Genomic DNA, 24,182 nt, shown 5'->3' with positions numbered 1-24,182 from the left:
AGGCTCAACAAACTGTTGTGTTTTAAAATTAAACTTTATTGTATTTCTTATGAAAATATTCGCTTGGCTAAAACGATTACTTTGAAAGTGCTTTACACCTAAATTGTATATGAAATGAAAAATGTAAAAGTGTGTAACCACAAAGTGTATCACACACTTGGAGGCATGTACTGATTGTAACCAAATAACTAAATTTTCTATTTTTAGCCACTTAAAATTGCCTGTTGGCTTTAGTGTGGGTTGTTATCTCATGTCTGGTGAGAAACATAATTCCCTTGGGTAATTCTTATTTGCAGTAAGTAAAATATCTCAGCTTGATTTTATTTACTAAAGCCTACTAAGTAATTTTCCCATTTAAGCACCTTCATTGTGATTTAAAGCATTTGCAAGATCTTCAATAATGAAATATAAGAATTCTTTAAAATCATGATTGTAAGGAGGTTATATATCTTGTAAACATCTAACCTATTCTAGTTCATCTTTCATTACAGACACAAAGCCATTTAAAAATAGATGTCAATCTCTGTGAAAATGAATTCTTTTTGCACCAATCTCTGTGAGATTCATGAAGAAAATTAAATTGAGACAATACTCCGTGGAAGTTGAAGGATATTCCAGTTGATCCTGGAGGGCTCTTTGCCAGCATTCTGTCCTTATGGACACATGGACTTCTCTTCATTGAATTTAGCTAACTGCCAGGAGTTTGGATTCTGACTTCCAGCAAGGCATCATCTGTAAAAACCGATCTGCACCCACCCTTTAAAAGCAGTGATGGATCAATTAGAACCTTAGAAACCAAAGGAAAATTGGAGGGGGCGGGGGTGCGCACAGTAAAAGAGAATTCAACGTTGAAAACAAACTACAAAAGACTAATTTTCCTGTTCTTACATCCCAAGAATTAATGTTATTGCCACCTGAAGAAGAAACAATGAACAGCACATGTATTGAAGAACAGCACGACCTGGAACACTATCTGTTTCCAACTGTTTACATCTTTGTGATTTTTGTCAGCATCCCAGCCAATATCGGGTCTCTGTGTGTGTCCTTTCTGCAAGCCAAGAAGGAGAACGAGCTGGGAATTTACCTCTTCAGCTTATCGCTGTCGGATTTGCTGTACGCCTTAACTCTCCCTCTGTGGATCGATTACACTTGGAATAAAGACAACTGGAGTTTCTCGCCTGCCTTGTGCAAAGGGAGCGCCTTCTGCATGTACATGAACTTCTACAGCAGCACGGGCTTCCTCACCTGCATTGCTGTTGATCGGTACTTAGCCGTCGTCTACCCTTTGAGATTCTCTTTTCTCAGGACCAGAAGATTCGCCTTCATGGTCAGCCTCTCTATCTGGGTGTTGGAATCTATCTTTAACGCTGTCATTTTGTGGGAAGATGAAACAACCATTGAATATTGTGACGCCAGACGGTCTAATTTCACCTTATGCTACGACAAATACCCTCTGGAGAAGTGGCAGATCAACCTCAACCTGTTCAGGACCTGCACGGGCTACGCGGTACCCTTGGTCATCATCGCCATTTGCAACCAGAAAGTCTATCAAGCTGTCAGGCACAATCAAGCCACAGAGAGCCGTGAAAAGACAAGGATCATTAAACTGCTGGTTAGCATCACCCTGACTTTCGTCCTCTGTTTCACTCCCTTTCATGTGATGCTGCTGGTCCGTTGCATCTTAGAGCGCAACATGAATCTGGAGGACAAGTCCGGGAGGCAGACGTACACCATGTACAGAATCTCCGTGGCCCTGACGAGTCTCAACTGTGTGGCCGACCCGATTCTGTACTGCTTTGTAACCGAAACAGGGAGGTCCGACATGTGGAGCATACTGAAACTCTGTACTGGGATCTGCAATAAATCCCAAAGGCAAAGGAACTGCACACTTTCCATGTCTACAAAAGACACTGTGGAGCTAGAGGTCCTGGAATAGAATGAGGGATGGGGGCACGGAGGGGAGGTCTGCGGCATCATTGCATCCAGATCACATTTTGTAAAGGGAATCGATCGCAGCCTGGGAGGCGACAGGTGTTCTCAGTGAAGATTTTAATCTGGTCCAATGGAAACGTTTAAAAGCACATTGTACATCTTCCTGCTCACCTTTTATTAAATGAGATGGATTAATAAAACCTAATATTTTCCCAATGAATTGGGATCATTATTGTTGATGATAATTTTTTTTTTTTTTGGCGGGGGACGCGTATCTGGGCTGTAATCCCTCAGAGGATAGTAAGATAGGTGCCTAGGACTGTTAGTCCTTTAAATTAGTGCCCTTTGTGTCTGTTTTTTCTTGTTGGTTTGTTTGTTTTGCTTGGTGCTAGAGATTGAACCCAAGGCTGCTTTACCACTGAGCTACATCCCCAGCCCTTTTTTTTAATGTTTTTATTTTGAAACAGGACCTCACTAAATTGCTGGCCTCCAACAACATGTGATCCTCCTCTCTCAGGCTCCCAAATCTTAGGGATTACATTTGTACACCACCACCAAACCAACCCATGAATGGATTTTATGGGTTTTCTTTCTTTGGATTTTGGGCCATCAACCATCAGATCTCTCGATTCTGTGACTGTCTCCCACAATCCCAAGTACTACTAACTACTGCTTCTTTTCTTCTCGTTTATTTACAAATATTTGTTGAACCTACTCTACCACTAGGTACTGGAGTCACAACAGAAACGATCTGGTGAAGCCTTCTGAGGTTTAGGTCAGTATGGAAACCTAGTCACTGAGCTTGTAAGGTTTTACAGGAAGCGGAAACAAGTGGACTCCCAGTTTTGATTTGATTCTTTTTCAGTCTACAGCTGAGTACGTGGTGGTTGAAATTACCAGAAGTTTATCTTTAGATAAATAGACAGTTATGTCAAATCTTCTACCCACAGTCTTCTTTGAGGACTTGGAATATTTGGAGTCTTGATAGATCAGTTTGAATCTTCATTGAGGAAATTGCTCTGCTCTAGAATTAGGTAGGCACTGAGTAAACATTTGTCCTAACCAAAGTGATTTTTTAAGACTCTTTATCCTACTCTTTCCTTTTCTCCTTTCCTGCCTTCTCTTTAACGCTGTCATTTTGTGGGAAGATGAAACAACCATTGAATATTGTGACGCCAGACGGTCTAATTTCACCTTATGCTATGACAACAGCTACTGTCCTGATACCATGTTGTGCCCTCACATTCCAAAACAATATCCTGATAATGAGATCAGTATTTTCTCAATAATGAATCAACATAAACTGACGGTGATACATGAGCACAATAGAAAACTGCCTGGTTTTGAGGCCCTATGAATCTTCTCTGTTCTTTGCATTTTTCTGGTTATAATGATGTTAGAGAATGAAGAGATTCTGGACAAGCACTCTGAGTGAGACACACTCACAACTGCTTAAGAGAGAAAGATTCAGCATTAAAACAAAGAATACAATAGTGTGAACTGCTTAATTATGAATACGTTATTGGCAACCTTTGAGTCAAACACATTTAAAGGTAAAAGATCCAGAAAGGACCACACAGTTGACTGATAGTGTTACTGCTGTTTACCGGCGACGAGTCCTTGCTTCCCTGAATGCTGGAGTCAAACACCAGAGAAGCAGCCGAGGCAAGTGGAGAGTGGAAAGTGGAAGCTTTATTAAAGGACAGCAGGAAAGACTTCTCCCCGGAGAAGAAGGGGACCCAAAAGGCAGAATCCGTGGAAGGGGGAGGTCTTCCCTTTTTTATATCTGAGGTTCTCTTCTAGTCCTCCCACATTCCTGTCCTTTGTTCCCCTCCGTCCTGCAGTGATAGAATGCAGGTGGGAAGGCCAGAAGGTCAGGGTCAGGGCCAGGCAAGAAGGGCCTGGGGTGGTTTGATTAACACCTCCCAGTTTGCTGAGAGCTACTTCATTAACAGTTCTTTAGGATGGATTTAGGGGCTTGGGACATTAACATTTCAATTTCCCCAGGTGCTGTTCTGGCTTCCTGGACTCCATTCCCAATAATGATCTCCACTCTCATTTTCCGTACTCTACATTAGACCTGATTTACCTAACTTCACTAACTACCTATCTTTAAATCTGGCTTCAAAAGCAGTGTCAGACCTTGAAGCCAAGGACCCTGAATTGCCTCCAGAGTAGATTTTCTCCCTTGAAAAAATTTTTAAAAATACTTCTCCCATTTCTTTCTCTAGGTGTGATGCAGACATATGCATAAAGAGTTGATCCGTGTCATTGTTGGGTTGAGGTCAGGATAAGGGGAAAGGGGAAAGTTAATCTCATTAATTATTACCTCTGAGAATATCATAAGTCTTATAGATAGTGATTAAAATGATCTGTTACAGAGACCTGATTGGGATTCTTCTTCAGTTGGTTATGCGAGGAGACTGGCAAATACAAATTTGTGCCACCCTTAATGAGAATGTCCTATTGAACAACTGATAGCAAAACACTGTTAAGATGTGGGATTAGCTCCCAAATGAGTCAAGCTGCCAAAATCTTCTCAGAGGAGGGCCAGTCAAGGAGAGATAAACTGGGAAGATGCTCAGGTGATTTAGGACAGAGGACCCTAGATACAATTATCTAAAATCTTCAACAGTGGAGAGTGAACCTTTTCGTTTCTAAAGACTTTTAGGTTCCAAAGTTCTCCATTAAGATGAAAATAATTCTGGAAGGGATAAGACCTTCCAGCTATTATTGCCTGGATCTTTGTCATCAGGAGACCCAGATTGGAATACCAGATCATCTACCGACTAGCTCTTTGAAAAACTTTCTTGAAATTATTATTATTTTTTGTCCCAAACTGCAGGGACAATTGTAACACTTGCTTTTTAACAAGTAGATTTGAAAATGCTTTATCCACTGTGGCGAGATAATTGTTCATTATTATGAGTTATTCCCATTTTATCAGGATATGGCCAACTACCTGAGAGAGAATTCCCTGGAAGGACCCTGGGCATAAGGACATAGTGATGTGGACTTGTAGGAGCTGGTTCCAGGACACTATTGTCATGGTCACTTTCTCTGGAGGGTTAAATACCTCTATTAAGGTAGTTCAGGAACCTTCATGGTTTATGGTTCTATAGGATATCCTCAGTGGCGCCTGCTCCTTGTCCATAATTCTGTGGAGACACACACTCGGCATTGTCAACATACAGGTTGACATCTATTTTAAATTTATTTACATTTTGAGTTTTTATTTTCTTATTCAAAGTGTCATTTTTTTTTTAATTTAAGTAACTCAAAATAGACATCTTGGATAGGCTGGAAATGAGACCAAGTTCAGGTCTGGGGAATCTTTATGGATGAAGAACTTAAACGACATAAAAAATAATCACCTCATTTCATCCAAATTACACAGCATTATCTCCCCGGGAGCATCCAGAGCAAATCTGCTTACCCACAATGATTATGCCTTTTCCTCTTCTCAAGCTGAGCTGACAGATCTCTCCAGGACATTAGATATCTATTCTTTAGAGTAATGATCAAATAAACAATTATTTATCAATCACCTCCATTGACTTCATTAACTTGTTTTTAGTTAGAGGCATTGATTTTAAAATAGCATTTGCAATACAGAGTGAGCAGGCATTTCTTTTTATAGTATATTTTCCGTTTTGCTCTGCCATCATTCTGTTATCTATGCAGGGCCTCTGTTCTTTTCCGGTTAAACCGGTCCATGGGTTGCCATGGAAACAACCGCTATAAAACCCCAACCCAATAAAGCTTTTGAGATAATAGACTTCTTTGTCGATGTCCATCCAGTGACCCTGCCAGGAACCAGAATTTCTCCAGCAGACACAAAAAGACTCAGACACACACAAACCACTTACTCCATCTCACAAAACTAAGAAAAAAAAAATCTCCCAAACCACTTGGTCCTTTGGCATGTGTTTGTACCATTTTGTAGGATGTCTAATGCCAACCAGGGGAACACCTGTTGTCTCCTGAACTTTTGAAAACCACCTGGGCTTTTTATTTTCGTGTTTACTATATCAGCAGCCAGGGGAGAGATTTTATTTACATTCTTTTTTTTTTCTCCCAGGAAGTGGCTGCCAAGGGAAATGAGGCAGGAAAACTTACATCTGTCTTTTTCATTGCCATACTGGTCTGAAAAAATCTAATTCTGATTGTGATGTTTATTTACATCTACTAAGTGGACACATCCTGGTGGGGGGGGTAATGAAAAATTAAACTTAAAATATAGCAATGTATGTTTCCAAATTTTCTTTATTCCTTAGCGTAAACCCCCTGACTCCATTCAAATAAAAAAGATATTTGAGCATTGTATCTCTTTTATTCTTTGAGGTTTATAACAGCTTTAAGATGTAACACACTGAGATTCTATTAGTGTAATTAGTTACATTTATTTAATGCACCTGGTTTGAGTTAATTAGCTGAAAATAACAAAAGCAGGTCAAATTGGAGGTGATGAGGGGTTGAAGATTCTTTTCCAGAGGTCCTATTCTTGCCACATCATTTATTGTTCATCTTACTCATGACCACTAGGTGGCAGTAATGCTCCATCATGGAACCTTGTAGTTCGCCGCTCCCTTTGTTGCTCTTGAAGAGCCAAGAGTAGGCCAGGCTGGCATTTTCCTATCCAAGAGACTGCTCCCTAGGAGCTGGAAATGAAGGCAGGGAGATGCTGCAATCCTCTGCACCATTTATTCCTCTGCACTCTGAAAAGCTCAGCAATGATCAGATGCTTTCTCTTGGTTTAAACTCCAAATGTCTTTTCAGTTTTTTTTTTCCCTAAGCTGGTTACATACAATTGGTCCGTTAAGGTGTAAGAAAACTTAGGCTAAATTGTGTAACTTCTGCAAGATTGTGGCTATAGCCTTGACAATTTGTCTTTGTTTAGTTTTCCTACCTATGTAAGAAAATACTAGCTACCTTTCAAATAAAAAGCAAAATTAAGCTTTAATCAGTTTGTCTTTTTGTCTACTATAAAATTAATATCTATGAAAGTCAAGAGGTAATTCAATATGTGTGGTTTTTGATTCTAATTTGATATTGTTAGATCTCTGCACCAAAAAAACCCCCCACAAAACCTTAACATCTGTTGTTTTGAATTGCTTAAAACCATTTTTCCCCAAAGAACAGTGATACAATCATGTTCTAATTTAATAGCATTTGCATATCATTAAACATATAATGTCCTGTAACCTATTTTTCTTCTGCTTATAATTTTCTGAAGCCCTTTATGCAGCACTAGTGGAATTTTACACGCTAAAAAAATACGTTGCGATTCCTCAAATGATGTTGCAATTAGGTGTTTAAAAAGCAAACTGTATACTCATCCAATAAGGGAATGAACTGGAGACTTCTCCATGTTGTTCAGAGTCAGTTATGGAATAGAAATCCAAATTTTATGTGTGCTTGGTTTCAAATCCAAACTGTGATCAAGAAACCCTAATCCACAGTGACTCGCCTAGCCTATGCTTGAAAATAATAACTTAGTCCTCTGCATTTCATTGAAAGTTCTTGGATAGTTGAATGGACTTGGAAATATTCTTTTCAGAAGTGTCCTAAAAGTTCTGGCCCTGCCTCCAAGACTCTTGACACTATTGAAACTCCAGCTTGAAAATTGGGTAACAACTATCATTCTGACCTGCAAAGTGTTTTTTTTTTTTTTTTTTTTTTTTTGTGTGTGTGTGTGTGTGTTGCTGGGGATTGAACCAGGGGTTGCTCTATCACTGAGCTATATCCCCCAAGACCTTTTTATTTTATTTTGAGACAGGGTCTCACCAAGTTGCCCAGGCCTCCAAATTGCAATCTGCCTGCCTCCTGAGTCACTGGGATTACAAGTATGGGCTACCACACTTGTTCCAGAAAGACTCAATTCTTATGGGTATTCTGTCTAGTAATTATAATTGTTTGTTGAATGAATAAACAAACAATATGTTGATTAATGAATAAACTAAGAAGTGCAATTTCAATGTCAGGGTTTGATTCTTGAAACCCTTGGAACTATTTTGTATTGGTGCTTGGAAATTTTAGGATTATATGGGAAAATATGATGAGCAAAAGAGAGAAAGAGTAAAACAATAGAAAAAGACACTATCGATGACCTTGTATTCACTGTCACTTGGCAGTTATAGGAGTTCTCATGTGGTTTCCTGATACCAACCCTTATGAGAAACATTTTTAGGATGTTTCACTCCTAAATTTTTGGTAAGATGTTCATAAATCGACTTAATTGTGTTACAGACTACACAGTGGCGTCAATCTCTGTTGACAGAGTCAGTGCTACCAAAAGTAGTGCTTCATTTTTCTTTGTCAACTTCATCTTAACTGCCAGCCCTCATGCCGACCAGCCACAGAGAATCCATCGCAATCGTGGCAGAACTTTCTTCCTCTTCTGGGTTCACCCCAGAATCAGGGAAGTTTACTTAATGCTATGAAAATCATGGAGAAATAGGAATTCAAATTTAAAAATTTTTTAAAAAATAATTTAAAATTTTTAAAAAAGGTGGAAGGTATCTCATAAAAATAGAAAGGAGACCCAAAGAGTAGAGGAAGGAGATCCTGAGGGAGGAGGGGAGGGCAGGGGGAAGTTTACAACTAAAACATAATGAATCCCACTGTTAAGTGTAATTATAATGCACCAACAAAATAAATTATGAAAATGAAAATAAAATGGGAGCGTGGAGGGACTTTTGATTGACGGTCTCTGACAGTCACCCACACCATCGGGTTGCCTAAGGTTTCAGTGGTCTTTGAATCATCACTGTGGTTCTATTCTCTTTGAATATTAGGGCACAGAGTTCATTGAGGAGACTGGGTAGGGACCCAGTTATTGACAGATTCCTGTACACTGGGTAGACATCACATCCTCCCGAGATGCCTCTTTGGAGAGATGCCTAACTTCCAGACTTGTGAGTTTTTTGGCTTTAGGAATGGAACATGTTCCTCATTAGCTAATTGAAACCATCAAAATGGTCTAATCCCCTGACCGCGGTGTAGGTTCAGTGGTGGGCATGTGACAACCTGCTTAGGTGCTGGTACAAAGGCTCTTTCTTGGCTCATGATGATGTGGTATGCAGATGAAGTGCCTGACTGCTTTGTGGGCCATTTTGTCATCATGAAATAGCCGACACATGGAAGAAAGGAATCGCAGAACTCTGGGGCTGTATCCTAGTGACATGGTGAGTCCCTGCATGTTGCAGTTACATGAACCAAGTAAACCTTCTTATGATTTACTTTAATCTGAACCAGATTTTTTTTTTTTTTTTTTTTTTTTTTGTCTCCTGAACACTAAAAGGTCCTAATTTGGACCTTTGGCGATGGGGTGATGTTACATTGTTGAGTAGGCAGAGATGGAGAGATCTAACAGAGAGGGCAAGGAGGGCATCTCTAGCTGGTGAAAGGAGCAGCTCTCATTAAACAATAGCAAAATGGTTCATTAAACCCCTTGGACTAAGACAATGTCTACCAAGACTCCATCAGAGAAATATTGGGGGGAAAAGTCAAGACATTAGAGTCTTTTGGTTTCTTCTTAGAGCTTTCTCTGTTTTCAAATCCAGAAGATACTGCTTCCCTGAGGGGCCTGGCCACTGGAGTAAGTGTCTTTTCATGCTTCAGGAAGAGGGTGAATTTTTGCTAGAAAATAGGAAGTCAACATTGTGAATCACTAGAGAGTGAAGTCTCAAAAATCAGTCATTGTGGAGAAAGAAAAGAATTTTGAATATCCTCCAGGCTCTGGTTTCATATGAAGAAGCAGGCCTGGGCTTAAACTGGAGTTTTCCGTCCATCAAAGGGAAATGAGGACCAACTATGATGTCCAAACTTGGATCACGCAGGAATCTGCCTGTGCTCCTGATCCAGTGCACTGTGGGGAAGACACAAGGAACAGCAGAAAAGAAGAGTCAGAGAGAAATGTTCACCTCATGGCCTTCAGAGTGGTAGGAATTTCTAGAGGGGGTGAGATAGTTAATGCTTTTGCAAGACTTTGGGAGAAACCTCATGTTCCATCTGATGCGCATCATTATGGTAAAAAATAGGGAGACGGATGAAGAGTTGTGCAGACTGAGCACAGCACAAAAAAAAAAAAGAAAAAGAAAACTACATCTATGGAAACATGATTCAGTTCAGACATTGTAAATTTTCACATTTACTGTGGCAGTTTTAAAGTATATGACAGTGATGTGTTTATTCTAAGAAAGTAAACATGACAATTTTCCAACAACTGAATAGAGAGTGTTATAAGGAACATGCACCTTTTCCTCTTTTGCACAGAATGCCATGTGAACAGCATAACCCCACCTGCCCCTGGCATCACAAGGTCATGTAAGTCTCTCCTACCCAGAGCCATCATGGGAGGAGCTGGCATAGTTGGAGTTTATCTGAAAGGCTCAAAATTTACCCCAAAGTAGTTGAGTTACCCTATAGAGATAGTTAAGGCAGGAAGAGGTGATAATGTCTTTAATTTACAAGTGAAATAATTTTTGACACCCTACTACCCAACAGGTTGGTAAGATAGGAGGAAGAAGAACAACAATAGAAATAAAGCTACTTTTTTGGTTTGTGCACAAGCGAGTTATAGTCTAACCACCGTCTCCCAGATGTCCAACCTTGGACTGGAGGTGGCCTGCTGGACACAGAGAGAGAAGAAAAGTTCCCTTCAACACTATCCCCCTCTAATCTACAATCCAGGTTGAGTACAGGTCCAATCATCAAGTAATGGGTCTCCAATTGGCTGTTTATAAGAATCACTGCAGAATCTCATTTCAAAGTTCTTAGCAATAATCTCAAGTGGAGCCTGACATTCTGCATTTCTAAATAATTTTCAGGCAAGGCCAGTGCTGCTGAGCCCAGGGTTCAAGCACTGAGTTGCATGGTTGAGAGTCTGAAGAGTGGGTCTCAGATTTTTGTGGTGGTCAGAATCCCCTGGGAGGCTTGTTAAAACTGAGTGCTGGATCTTGTCCCTAGAGAATCTGATTTGATAGACCTGAATTTGGACCTGAGAATTTGAATTTTTAAAATCTTTTTTTCTTTAAGTTGTAGATGGACACAATTTCTTTCTTTCTTTCTCTCTCTTTCTCTCTCTCTCTCTCTCTCTCTCTCTCTCTCTCTCTATCTCTCTCTCTCTCTCTTTGTGGTGCTGAGCATGGAACCCAGTGCCTTACACAAGCTAGGCAAGTTCTCTGCCACTGAGCCACAACCCCAGCCCCCGAATTTGTATTTTTGATGAGTCCTCTAACAACAGTGATGTTAATGGACTGTCTGATTCTAGGAGGAAACCATGAGAAGACAGGTTCCTGAGGTCAGATCAAGAGAGGTCAGCAAAGAAATCTAGAAGCAGAGAAGATCCATGCCCCATTTTGACTAAAGCTCGGGAAGAACATCACCTTTCAGTGACCCCCTGCACCAGAGTAGGAGAACTGAAACATAAGTGAGAAGAAGACATGGGGTACGCTGTGCTTAAGCAAAAGAAGATAGTTGAGAGAAGGCCAGCTCGTATGGGGCATTATCACACGCTCCCAGAGGTGGAAGGGTAAGAAATAGATGAGGGCCGGTGGGCTATCATGGATCATTGTGGAGAAACTTGGTTTAAATATCAAGGTAAAGGAGTATAACAAGAGGGGGGCACAGCAGACCCCCACCAGGCCACCAGATCATGAGTTATATTATTGTGGGCATCAAGAGGTTCTGACCAGTGAATAAGAAGGACATCTCAAAGGTCATAGAAGACCAGGATCAGCAGGTAGACATCACTCTTAACCTCACCACAAAATGTAAGATACCCTTTTCTCACCACCCAGGCGAAATCTAACGGAAGACTCTTTGTGGAAATTGTCTCTTGGGGAAGGCGCCATCTTGTGGATGTATAAGATGAGAAATATCTCTCAGAGGGACATGAACTTTAAAATTGCTTGATTATTTACCCATAAGATAGTAAGCAAGTCTTGATTACTTACCCAGAAGATAGTAAAATGATTGCTTTAGCCAACAGAGAATGAAATATTTTCCATGAACTAATTTAGATACTTTCCCACCATCATCAGGAATGGGGTTTTTAGGACAAGGTGACAAATAATGTCTTTCCCACATCTAAATGTGGTATGCAAATATGTGACCTCTCAACTCATGTTAGACAAATCACGCAAGACTATGCTGTTGCCTTTATCTTCCATAAGCCTAGTTATTTTAGCTAAATTTTCATTCACTGGAAAGCAGTAGCAAAATATATATAATTAAAGTAAAGAGCCCCCCAAAGCAATGCCCTGGCCATTGGGTAGTGGAAGAATGAATGGATGAACAATGAAGAGGATTAAGTACTGTTCAAAAATTTCCTTCATCTTTTTACTTCAAAACTCATTTGTTTCCCTGGCATTCATTTGATGAAAATGAATTCCGTCCCTTCCAAGGAGGATACACAAAAAGACAGGCTAATAAAATAATCACAGTACCTAGCACCTCATTTTACTTGGGTTATGCATTGAATATTTATTTGGTCATTTGACATGCTGAGTAGATTTGAGGAGGGAGATCATGAAAATTACATAGTGTACTTGGTTGGTTGAACTGACATGGAGAAGATGAGATGGGATCTCCTGGGAAGATCAATGGGACTAACAAGAGCAGGGTGTGGTCAGTGCTCACAGCAGCCTGTGTTGGATAGACAGCAGTGACTGACTGTCTGCTACGGTGAGTGTGCTGGGAATAGAGAAAGAGCTCACTCGGAAGCACGGCTTTTGCCTTAGTTCCAGCTGAGCTGGATGATTGGCCCCTGTTTTCCTTCTTCATATTCAGCCCAAGAAAGACATCTGAAGAACCTTCAATACAAAATTCTCATTTTGTACATGAAGCATGTGTGCCCCGAGAGGCAAAATAATTTGCCAAAAGTTACACGACTTCTAAGTAACAGACTGGGATAAACTTCACATCTGTCTCATCAGGAGTTTTTCCTTTATCGCAGATTCTTCTAGATGAAGATGACAGATCATACTGTCTATGAAAAAAATGGGGTTCCAGGGAAGAAAATTCCAGGTATGGCTAAATACTAATGTTCAACCTATGTTGCCAGGAAGAGATTTTTTTTAAATTTTTATTGTTGGTTGTTCAAAACATTACATAGTTCTTGATATATCATATTTCACACTTTGATTCAAGTGGGTTATGAACTCCCATTTTTACCCCGTATACAGAATGCAGAATCACATCAGTTACACATCCATTGATTTACATGTTGCCATACTAGTGTCTGTTGTATTCTGCTGCCTTTCCTATCCTCTACTATCCCCCCTCCCCTCCCCTCCCCTCCCCTCTTCTCTCTCTACCCCCTCTACTGTCATTCATTTGTCCCCCTTGTATTATTTTTCCCTTTCCCCTCACTTCCTCTTGTATGTAATTTTGTATAACCCTGAGGGTCTCCTTCCATTTCCATGCAATTTCCCTTCTCTCGCCCTTTCCCTCCCACCTCTCATCCCTGTTTAATGTTAATCTTCTTCTCATGCTCTTCGTCCCTACTCTGTTCTTAGTTACTGTCCTTATATCAAAGAAGACATTTGGCATTTGTTTTTTAGGGATTGGCTAGCTTCACTTAGCATAATCTGCTCTAATGCCATCCATTTCCCTGCAAATTCTATGATTTTGTCATTTTTTAATGCAGAGTAATACTCCATTGTGTATAAATGCCACATTTTTTTTTATCCATTCGTCTATTGAAGGGCATCTAGGTTGGTTCCACAGTCTTGCTATTGTGAAATGTGCTGCTATGAACATCGATGTAGCAGTGTCTCTGTAGCATGCTCTTTTTAGGTCTTTAGGGAATAGACCAAGAAGGGGAATAGCTGGGTCAAATGGTGGCTCCATTCCCAGCTTTCCAAGAAATCTCCATACTGCTTTCCAAATTGGCTGCACCAATTTGCAGTCCCACCAGCAATGTACAAGTGTACCCTTTTCCCCACATCCTCGCCAGCACTTTTTGTTGTTTGACTTCATAATGGCTGCCAATCGTACTGGAGTGAGATGGTGTCTTAGGGTGGTTTTGATTGCATTTCTCTGACTGCTAGAGATGGTGAGCATTTTTTCATGTACTTGTTGATTGGTTGTATGTCCTCCTCTGAGAAGTGTCTGTTCAGGTCCTTGGCCCATTTGTTGATTGGGTTATTTGTTATCTTATTGTCTAATTTTTTGAGTTCTTTATATACTCTGGATATTAGGGCTCTATCTGAAGTGTGAGGAGTAAAGATTTGTTCCCAGGGTGTAGGCTCCCTATTTACCTCTCTTATTATTTCTTTTGCTGAGAAAAAACTTTTTAGTTTGAGTAAGTCCCATTTGTTGATTCTAGTTATTAACTCTTGTGCTATGGGTGTCCTATTGAGAAAATTGGAGCCCGACCCCACAGTATGTAGATCATAGCCAACTTTTTCTTCTATCAGACGCCGTGTCTCTGATTTGATATCAAGCTCCTTGATCCATTTTGAGTTAACTTTTGTGCATGGCGAGAGGAGGGGATTCAGTTTCATTTTGTTGCATATGGATTTCCAGTTTTCCCAGCACCATTTGTTGAAGATGCTATCCTTCCTCCATTGCATGCTTTTAGCCCCTTTATCAAATATAAGATAGTTGTAGTTTTGTGGATTGGTTTCTGTGTCCTCTATTCTGTACCATTGGTCCACCCGCCTGTTTTGGTACCAGTACCATGCTGTTTTTGTTACTATTGCTCTGTAGTATAGTTTGAAGTCTGGTATCGCTATACTGCCTGATTCACACTTCCTGCTTAGCATTGTTTTTGCTATTCTGGGTCTTTTATTTTTCCATATGAATTTCATGATTGCTTTCTCTATTTCTACAAGAAATGCCGTTGGGATTTTGATTGGGATTGCATTAAACCTATAGAGAACTTTTGGTAATATTGCCATTTTGATGATGTTAGTTCTGCCTATCCATGAACAGGGTATTGTTGAGAGCCACAGCCGAAGGGGCCCCAGCAAACTTCCAGCTGCCAGCAAACTTCCAGCTGCCGGCTGATGATTGGCTCACAGCGGCCCCAGCAACATCTAGCTGATTGGCTCCTCTGCGGTGATGCTCATTGGGCTGTTTCCCTGCCCTTTCAGACCACGGAGCTGCTCATTGGGGGACTTTTTTGGCTCCGCCCACGTGACCCAGCCAATCGGCCTCAAGAGCAGGAGGATTGTGGGAGGTGGAGAGAAGCTTGTGTGGGAGAGAGAGGCTTGTGGAAAGCTGGTGGTGGCAGTTGGGGCTCTGAGGGTGTTTTCCTGAGAGGCTGTTTTGTTTGGTGTGTGTGGTTCTAAAAATAAAGTTAGTTTCTTTTGACAAGTGGCTCCTGATTGTGCCCAGCCAGACTGCGGCAGGGTATATTTTTCCATCTTCTAAGATCTTCTTCTATTTCTCTCTTTAGGGTTCTGTAGTTTTCATTGTATAAGTCTTTCACCTCTTTTGTTAGGTTGATTCCCAAGTATTTTATTTTTTTTTTGAGGATATTGTGAATGGAGTAGTTGTCCTCATTTCCATTTCAGAGGATTTGTCGCTGATATACAGGAATGCCTTTGATTTATGCGTGTTGATTTTATATCCTGCCACTTTGCTGAATTCATTTATTAGCTCTAATAGTTTCTTTGTAGACCCTTTTGGGTCTGCTAGGTATAGAATCATGTCACCTGCAAATAGTGATAATTTAAGTTCTTCTTTTCCTATTTTTATGCCTTTAATTTCTTTCGTCTGTCTAATTGCTCTGGCCAGTGTTTCGAGAACTATGTTGAACAGAAGTGGTGAGAGAGGGCATCCCTGTCTTGTTCCAGATTTTAGAGGGAATGCAGGAAGAGATTTTTGACACCTTCTGCTCTTTGACTTTAACATGATGTGAAGGAGGATTACCAGCATTTCCCAGTTTAGGTTCCACAGCTTAGAAAACCAGAGGGAAGAGGGAGGATCTTTTCTGGTGAAAGTCATGATTCTGGTTCACCTGCCCTATAGTTCACCGCAGCAACCGACTGACCCATTGATAGCTGGATAGACTGCCAGGAGGTGGTGCTGGAGGCTATGAGGTCAACCTAGTTGGAGGAAGTAGGTCACTGGGGGAATGACTTGGAAGAGTATTGCTTATCTCTGGCCCCTTTCTTGCACTAATGCTCTCTCTCCTGAGCAGCTTTCCTCCACCATGCCCTTCCATCATGATGTTCTGCCTTACCTCAGGCCCAAAAGCAATGAAGCTGGGTAACTGTGAACTGAAATATTTGAAATTGTGAGCCAAAGTAAAATGTTTCTCCTCTACGTCATTTCTCTCAGGTATTTGTCAGAGTGAGAAAAAAAGTTAACATCTGACCACAGCATTAGTGTGGTCCATTGGGGCTTCTTGATTTGGAGTTGTGAGGACATTGGTCCTCAAGATTAGTCACTAGTGTTCTTTCATTTCCAAGCCATGTGACCTTGAACAAATAAGATAACCACTTAGAAACTGTTTTCTCATCTTTAATATGAGGATGATACAATTCCCTCATGCACCTAATGATGTTATTCAGGGCAAATGAGATATGGAATATAAGTATTTCTAGTGATAAGGTATTAATTCTATATTGACAATTTCAACTTCAATATGTGAGCATAAGAAATAGAATAACCTGGTGTTTTTTTCATTTTTGTTTTTTTGCAATTTTTATGGCAGGAGAAGTTCTACAGACCATTTGGCTTCTTCCACATGTGAAAGCTGAAATGATTTAATGACAAATCGACCTCCAGTTAACTCCAAGCTTACATTAAGGACATGATTTACTACAATTCTGCTTATTGTGGAAAAACATTAATCAAGTTTTCTGTCTGACAGGTGAGTCACTGTGTTTATGTCTGTTTATGACTAGGCAAAAGCACAGAATGTCCCATGCATCCCAGTGAATTATGAAAGTCCTCTAGAAGATGTGCTTTGGCCATGGATCTTCCTGCTATCTCTCCCCTGCAGTAGACTGAGAATGTTTTTCCTGCTAGAACTAGGCTCATCACAGTTCATTTCTGCTTTGCTGGCTCCTAGGATGATCCCCATGAGTTCTGAACCCCAGATTGGAAGCTTTAGTTTAATAAAAAAAATACATTGGAGAAAATGGCCACACCTACTCCTTCCCATCTCACCTCTCCCAGTTCCTTGACGCTGCCACCCACCACCTTGTTTGTGCCGTGTTTTTAGGAATCCATCAGTGATCACTGCCATTTCTATACTGGAGTACACACATGGGCCAAGACCACCACATTTGATATTTAATTTTCCCCAAAATCTTATAAAGCAGATATTATTTTTCCCACTGTACATGAAGAGTATGAAGGTTAGAGAGACTAAAATCAGCATAAGAATTTGAGCTCAAATGTTTGAGTTGAGACCCTGTGAACTGAACACCAGACAGGTAGCCTACCTGTTTTCATGCTCTCTTATAGCACAGTGTGGCTAATCACTTTTGAGCAATAGATCCTACCTGGGTTGAAGTGAAGAGGGAGTTTTGCTCCTATAATTTCAGGAGATCCTTGGATACACATACTATTGCAAATAGATGGCATTTTATTAGGAAAGGGGTTATCAGGACTCCCTAGAGACCTCCCTTTAACAGCCAAGAAGGGGAACAGTCTTATTTGACTGCCATTTTCCATCAGTCACTATGAAATCTAAATTCTAATCATGATACCATACAAGGTTTAATGCCACCAGTGAGACAGATGTTTAAGAGCTCCGTGAGGCACTATTTGAGATTTTTAAAATACAAAACTATGGAAAGGGTAATAAATGGTTGTGAATCTATGTTTGAAACTTAACCTATTTTTCTGAAATTGCTGACTGCTGTGGTTTGAAAATGGTTTGTTTTCCCCAAAGGCTTATGAGCTGGAGGTTTGGTTCCCAATGTAACAGTGTTGAGGGGGTAGAACTTTTAAGAGGTGGGGCCCTGTGGGAGGTAATTAGGTCTTGGGAGCTCCACCTTCTTGAATGGATTAATGCTTTCTCTCTTGGAAGTGGACCAGATCCCACAGGGATGGATTAGTTTCCATGACAGTGGGTTTTCATGAAAAGAAGGAGCCTTGGCCAATCTGCCCCCCCCCCCACACACTCCTTTCTTGCTTCTTCATTCACACATGTATCCCTCTGCTCAAGGCCGGCTCCCTTTCTTCCTGTCATGTCCAGGGGACCCTTGCCAGGATTCTAGCACCATGTTGTCTGGGTCCTGCAGGCACTAGAATCATGAGTCAATAAAGCGCTTTACTTTTTAAAGTTCCTAGACTTAGGTATTTTGTTATCGCAACACAAAACAGGCAAAGATACTGATTGTAAGAGTTTAAGTCAAGTGATTTAAACTACCTCTGATAAAGTTTCCAGTCAATTTCATGTTGTTCATATACCATTTCATTTACTTCTTAAGTACATAGGAGACATACATGAGGGGAAAAAGTGCACTTATCTCTTTTAATGATACTATAAAAGATGGTGAAATATTTAATAGAAAGAAAAACACATGATTCATTTATTAACTATTTCAACAAACTTTTGTCAAGCATTTAATTTTTAAAACACACCAGTAGGATTGGAAAGCCTTCAGTCTGATAGGGGATCCAAAGATAAATGATACAAGAGAGTGAATATACCAGTTGGATAGAAGGATGAATGGAGATGGCCAGTGCTTGCTCAGTCTTGAAGAGTCAGGAAATGTCCCAGGACCCTAAAGGCAGCATAGGCCTTAACCAAGAGGGGAGAGCGTTTCCTGCCAAGGACTTGAACGTGCTGAGCCCTGGCTCCATTTTAAGGAAATGAAAGTAGTTCACTGCTATTGGAACTGACTATGAGGGAGGAAGTAGCAAACGACAAAGGCTGGAAATAAACAGAAGTTAATTTTTGGCAGAGATTCATAATTTGGACTTTTATGTTAAGGTCACCAAGTTGCCATGAAAAAGTGCTAAGCAGCGAATGACAACAGATTTGTCCATTATGAAGATGACTCTGGCTCAGTATCCAGGCGTGAAGGAAGGAGATGAGCTCTGGACACCGAGAGCTATAAGATGTTGGGAAGGAGAGCCATGGAAACAGTGAGGCAAGACTTGGTGCAGGCCTGAGTGAGGCGGTGGCATCTGGGATAGCAAGAAATGGACAGATGCAAGAGGTCTTAGGAGGACCTGTGGGTATTTGGGCTCAGCGGCATACGCATCAAAAGTGTAAGAAAGAAGAAAAATGATGTGGAAATAGTATCCAGACAGCCATCAGCCTTCATTTGACCACACTGCAATTATCCTTAGAAAACATCCACATTTCACTTAAGGTGCAATTAGAGGGACTGTTTGTTGTGACAGTCAAATCCCCAGAGGGCACACCATGTGGATCAGGTTGGGAGGTTAGAGACTATTCTAGCCTGAATGAGGTTGCGCCATCTCAGGTAGTGAGAGTGAGGAGCGAGGGAATGGAGGAGAGGAAGAGAGAGAGCAATATGACACCAGATCAGAGAGCTGACACTGTTTAGTGTGACAGATTGCTCCATCCCACTGATGACAGGTGGGTCTGCTGAGAAGGTGTATAATTTCAACATGAAGGAATAAAAAGGAAAAATTCAACCACTGCCTCCTGTCTCCTGGTGGCCAAAGCTTTATTTCATGGGGCACAAACCTCCCTGCGCTTCCATGATGGACATACGTGAGTACGATAGTTGTCATGTGGAGGTATCATAGGGTGGCCCCAGGCAGGAGGTGAAAAGTTGAAGTGCTGTCCAGTTGCACCTTCATGAAAGTAGTCAGAACATACCTCAAGAGTGGGACATCACAGTGGTGGCTTTGAAGGAAACAGGTGGAACAAAGAACAGAAAGTATCACATAAAAAGCACCAAACACAGTTGTGCCCCTTGTACTGTCCAGGTCCTCTTTGCCCCACTGTTATATCCAGCTCTCCAGGAGGACTGGAAAGCATTAGTCCAATCTGGCATGAGGTCCCCTTCAAGGTTAAGGTCAGTCAGTCTGGTTGAAGATAAGTAAAGCAAACTTCAGTCTATACAATTGTAGCTGGATTTGCAGTCATCATTAAGATTTATCTCCAATCTCTTCCAATAGCCTCTCCGTCCCTGACCATCATCCAGCACGTTAGCTGTATGGGTTAATGTCCTGGTAGGGCTGTATAGACCTTCAGTTTTAGGGGCTGGTGCCCTTATTTTCTTTGTTTTTAGTGGGCATCGTTGCAGCACAACTATATGTCAACTTGACAATATGCAACCATTGTCTCACTGGACATTGAATCACCAAGATGCACACATATTATGAAACCCTTGGGTTCCACACCTGCTTCTCCCCATCTCCATAAGGCACAGCAGACCTAGTTCTTCAGGGTAATCAGGGGCTATTACTTTCATAAGCAGAATATTTTTTTCTTAGCTGTTGCCTACAGGCATGCTGAATCCAACTGGCATCTCAGCTTCAAGTTCAGTAGATTTATACCTTTCTCCTGGTAGAATTGTTCTCTTCCCCATCCACCACTATCAAGACTTCTTATCCAATAGAGGCTAAGGTTGCAGGATAAGAAACACAAAACCTCTAACCATTCAATTCTTGGTCCTGTGAAACTGTGCTACTGAGGACTTGGAGCTTAATATTTATCTCCATATATGTCCATAGCACATCCTGGAAATCTGCATTCCATCCCTCCTAGGTGTTGTCCTCAAGCTGGCTTCTTAAGTGAGCTTTTAACAGGATTTCTACCACTCTATTAAAATGTCCACTTCTGAATGACAGGGTACAAGGAATAATTAGTGGATCCTGTGTGCAAATACCCACAGCTCTGCCTTTCCTACTAAAGAATATAACCTTCGGTGTGAGCAATGTTGTGTGAGACCTCATGTTGATAAATCAAGCATTGTCTAGAGCTTTGGATGTAACTTCAGACAGCAATGAAAACCCCTATTTTAAATTAAGGATTAAGTCCTATAAATACAAATTTTTATATACCCAATCCAGGATAAAAGATGTCTAATTGTAATCAACCCAATACCAAGAGACTGACTGATCTCTTCTGTCTGTGCTACTGACAGTTTGGGCATGCAAAAGTAACACAAGCTAGAGGAGAGGGATCCCATACAAGCCTCTATCCCTGCCAATGACCACCTTGTTTGGGGGCCTGCTGTCCAGCACAGGGGCAATCAATGACAGACATGGACTGAAATGTATGAGGCATGTCCTTCCTAACCAGTTGTTGATTGACCCTTCCTTCAGCAGCGCATGTTCGCATGTTCTCTGATAAGTAGTAATATCTATATATTTGGCCCATGGGCTATAGTTTGCCTGCCCCTGATATAGAAGAATGAATTCTCCAGTTCAGTAGCTGCATATGAAGAGCCAGAGACTGTGTTGATCTGCTCCATTAATGGTTCCATATTTTGCATGTAAGCCAAAATGGGAATTATTATCCAATTAAATTTATAATAGAGTTTACCATGGCTTGCCATAAGCCATCTTTTTTTTTTTTCAGGACCCAGGCAAATTAACTGAATAGGGATATGGTGCAAACACCACCTCTGCATACCTACAGTCTCTGATGACAGTTGAAATGTCTGCAATCCTCCTGGATACAGACTGCTTCTCATTTACCATGCAGGCCAGGAATGTGTATGTAGGGTGTGTGTGTGTGTGTGTGTGTGTGTGTGTGTGTGTGTGTGTTTAGGAGAAGTTTTAGGGGTTTCTAATTGGCCCTTCTTACCATGATGACTCTCAGGGAAATAATGTGTGTGAAAGTTCTGCCAGATGCCCAACATAACTGTATACTTGGTGACTAGGAAAAAAACTGAGATAAACTCAGGCTAAAATTTCATTTAGCACCTACACTCCATATACCACTACTTTAATCAAATTCCATACTTAACATTGCTCAAAAAAATCTATGTATTTTCCCTTCCCCAGAGTACAGTACTCTATCAACTGGCCTTGGGTCTCTCTGGTGGAAATATATATGCTCACACAGTGTGCCAAGGTTATTCTTCAAGGGTACTCAGCTTCCCTTTCAATAAGTGGATTCTAGGTCTTGAAACTGAAATAAGGGCCATAAATTTCCATTGTGGTGACTGATGTCACACTTCTGCTCCATGGTTCTCAATATTTATAAATATAACCACACAAGTCAGCAACTATAGTCAGCAGTCTAGCCATCTCAAGTCTAGGAACATCATGGTTTATTAGCCAACAACAAAGATCCCTGTTAAAGCATTTTGATTGACAGTCTGACTTTGCTGCCCATTATAGACATAATGTCTATAATGGATGGACAATCAGAGGCCCTCAGAGGTCCAGACTCTGCTATTCTGGAATTCTGTCATCCCCAATGATAATGTGGAGACCAGTTTTATGGCAATACCTCCAACCACCAGTCCTGTTTATGAAGACAGCGTCTATCAAATTTCTAGTCTGTCAGTACCCCTCTCACCTTTGTATTCCTTATTGATTTGATTAAGGGAGTGTTTTCCAGGTCCCCTCAGTGACCATAGCCAGGCGATAGATTTCTAGATCTTACATAATAAACTAATTCTAACAGCCTCGTCTCCAAAAAACCAAAAAAGTTCTAGCATCCCTTCCTCATTAACTGGAGCCCATTGGCACATACAAGCTTTAAGGACTCAGTTTAAGATTTTTAGAATTCTCTTGAGATTTTTATTGCCCAGCATTGAAATCCAAGTCATGAATGAACTCTCCTTTGTCAATAAATGTTCCCTATCCAGTCTTACCAGCTGCTTTCCTGTTCCAGGTTAGCACTCCTGAGATCTACCTCCCTGGGTCCTGCAAATGCTCGGGAATGCAGATCAACCCTCCTGAAGCATAGATTGTGCTGACATCAGTACCACCTGATCAGATTGTCCTGATCAGACTGGGAGGCAGGCCTGGGGGTACTGAGGAGGGGGTGTAGGGGAGAACCAGTTCCACAGTGTGGGGTACCTCAGGTGGTACCATTTCACTGACTCCAGGAAAGGGGAGGCTTCTCCCTTCTAGCAGGATGGAGATATGCTTCAGCCAGCCTGGAGAGCTGAGGGGAATTCTGGGGCTCACAATTCCCATGAATCCACCCAAATAGCCCTAACATGAATCACATCAGGGCATTGACACTGACAGATAAGACTTGTTGGAGCTCTGAGCTGAATCATCTGAGCTGCTCTGTCAGCTTTAAAATTAGAGACTTTTCAGCACGGTCTTCAGGAAATGAGAGTCTCCTTTGAAGTTACCACAGAACACACTGGCTTTTTAAAGAATGTTTTTTACTCAGCGTTTGGTTGTCATAACATCTCATTTTCTGGTGCAAGTCTTCAGTGCAGTTATCCCAGTCAAAATGAATCCTGTAATTATCTCAGCCCTCAGAAGGGCCAAGTACCTCATCTTCTGCCCGCACCTCACCTCAGTCAATTTCAGGTGAGTGCCTTGGTAATTGTATGTCACTGCAGGTCACAACAGGCCAGGGATTATCGCCACCCCACTCACCTCCAGCAGTGGAGTACTTAGTTACTGCCACCAGATCACTGAGTGATCTAGCTTGAAAGTTCCATCTCGGTGGTTTGATTGATAGGGCCACTCTTGGTACTAGTTGTTCAAGCCTGGGCTCCCTATTGTGGCACAGCTTAAAGAGGTGGCTTGAGTACGATCCCAGAGGTCAGAAGTGAAGGACAAGAAGAAAGAAGGGAGCAGAGGAGAGCCAATGGGAGGATGTGTTAGCAAGCAGGTTGCCTCTAGAGGGACTGATTGCTCAGTGAGTTGTGTCCATTCCTGAGAAGCTGTTTAAAAAGACCCTACATATCAGATTGTCTATTGATGGGGAGAGAAAAAGGGGAAGAGTTTACTTACTCATCTGTCTCCCACCTCCCATTGGTGAAAGCTTCACACTGGGGACTCCCCTGCACTTCCAGGTCTGCCTATCCGTGTGCCCAGCAGAGGCCCCAGCAATGTCAACAGGGAAGCCCCAGTCAGGAGATGAAAGGCCTGAGGCTGGCTATGCGATGAGGGCCTATCAGGCTGGCCTGCATGAAATCAGCCAGAATCTATGCCCAGTTGGTTGTCACAGGGGTGAAACTAGTGAGGCTTAGAGGACCTCACGTTAGATAAGGTAGGAAAGTCAGAGAGAAGTGTGTGTGCGAATGCAGGAGGAGCCAAATGGCTGCATCAATTGGAATACATTTGACAATAGGTGCATTTTGTCTGGAACACCCTGAAAAAAAAAATTGGAATCTGAACATCTTCAGGTAGAGCATACATTTTTCCCACTTACC

The 24,182-nt window shown here is 41.4% G+C and overlaps 1 protein-coding gene across 4 annotated transcripts in view; it reads left to right on the top strand.

Moving 5' to 3' along the window:
- Gpr65 (G protein-coupled receptor 65) overlaps positions 1 to 24,182 on the top strand; it is a 43,657-nt gene that overhangs the window by 4,778 nt on the left and 14,697 nt on the right. For 2 of the 4 annotated variants that reach the window (XM_046440713.2, XM_058577765.1), the window contains exon 2: positions 492 to 2,164. In XM_046440713.2, the coding sequence (XP_046296669.1) occupies positions 902 to 1,936 (1,035 nt within the window). In that variant the 5' untranslated portion in view covers positions 492 to 901 and the 3' untranslated portion in view covers positions 1,937 to 2,164. Of the gene's footprint in view, positions 1 to 491; positions 2,165 to 11,206; positions 11,468 to 12,892; positions 12,964 to 16,603; positions 16,763 to 18,838; positions 22,791 to 24,182 lie in introns of those variants that run through there. The other 2 variants (XR_009226372.1, XR_009226371.1) reach the window with 2 other exon arrangements.

This window comes from Marmota monax, unplaced genomic scaffold (genome assembly GCF_021218885.2).
Source record: "Marmota monax isolate L192 unplaced genomic scaffold, Marmota_monax_Labrador192_F-V1.1 WCK01_AAM20220418_F8-fsc00017, whole genome shotgun sequence".
In the NCBI taxonomy this organism is placed as follows: domain Eukaryota; kingdom Metazoa; phylum Chordata; class Mammalia; order Rodentia; family Sciuridae; genus Marmota; species Marmota monax.
The sequence above is the reverse complement of the archived record's forward strand: the minus strand, read 5'-3'. Positions and strand labels throughout refer to the sequence as shown.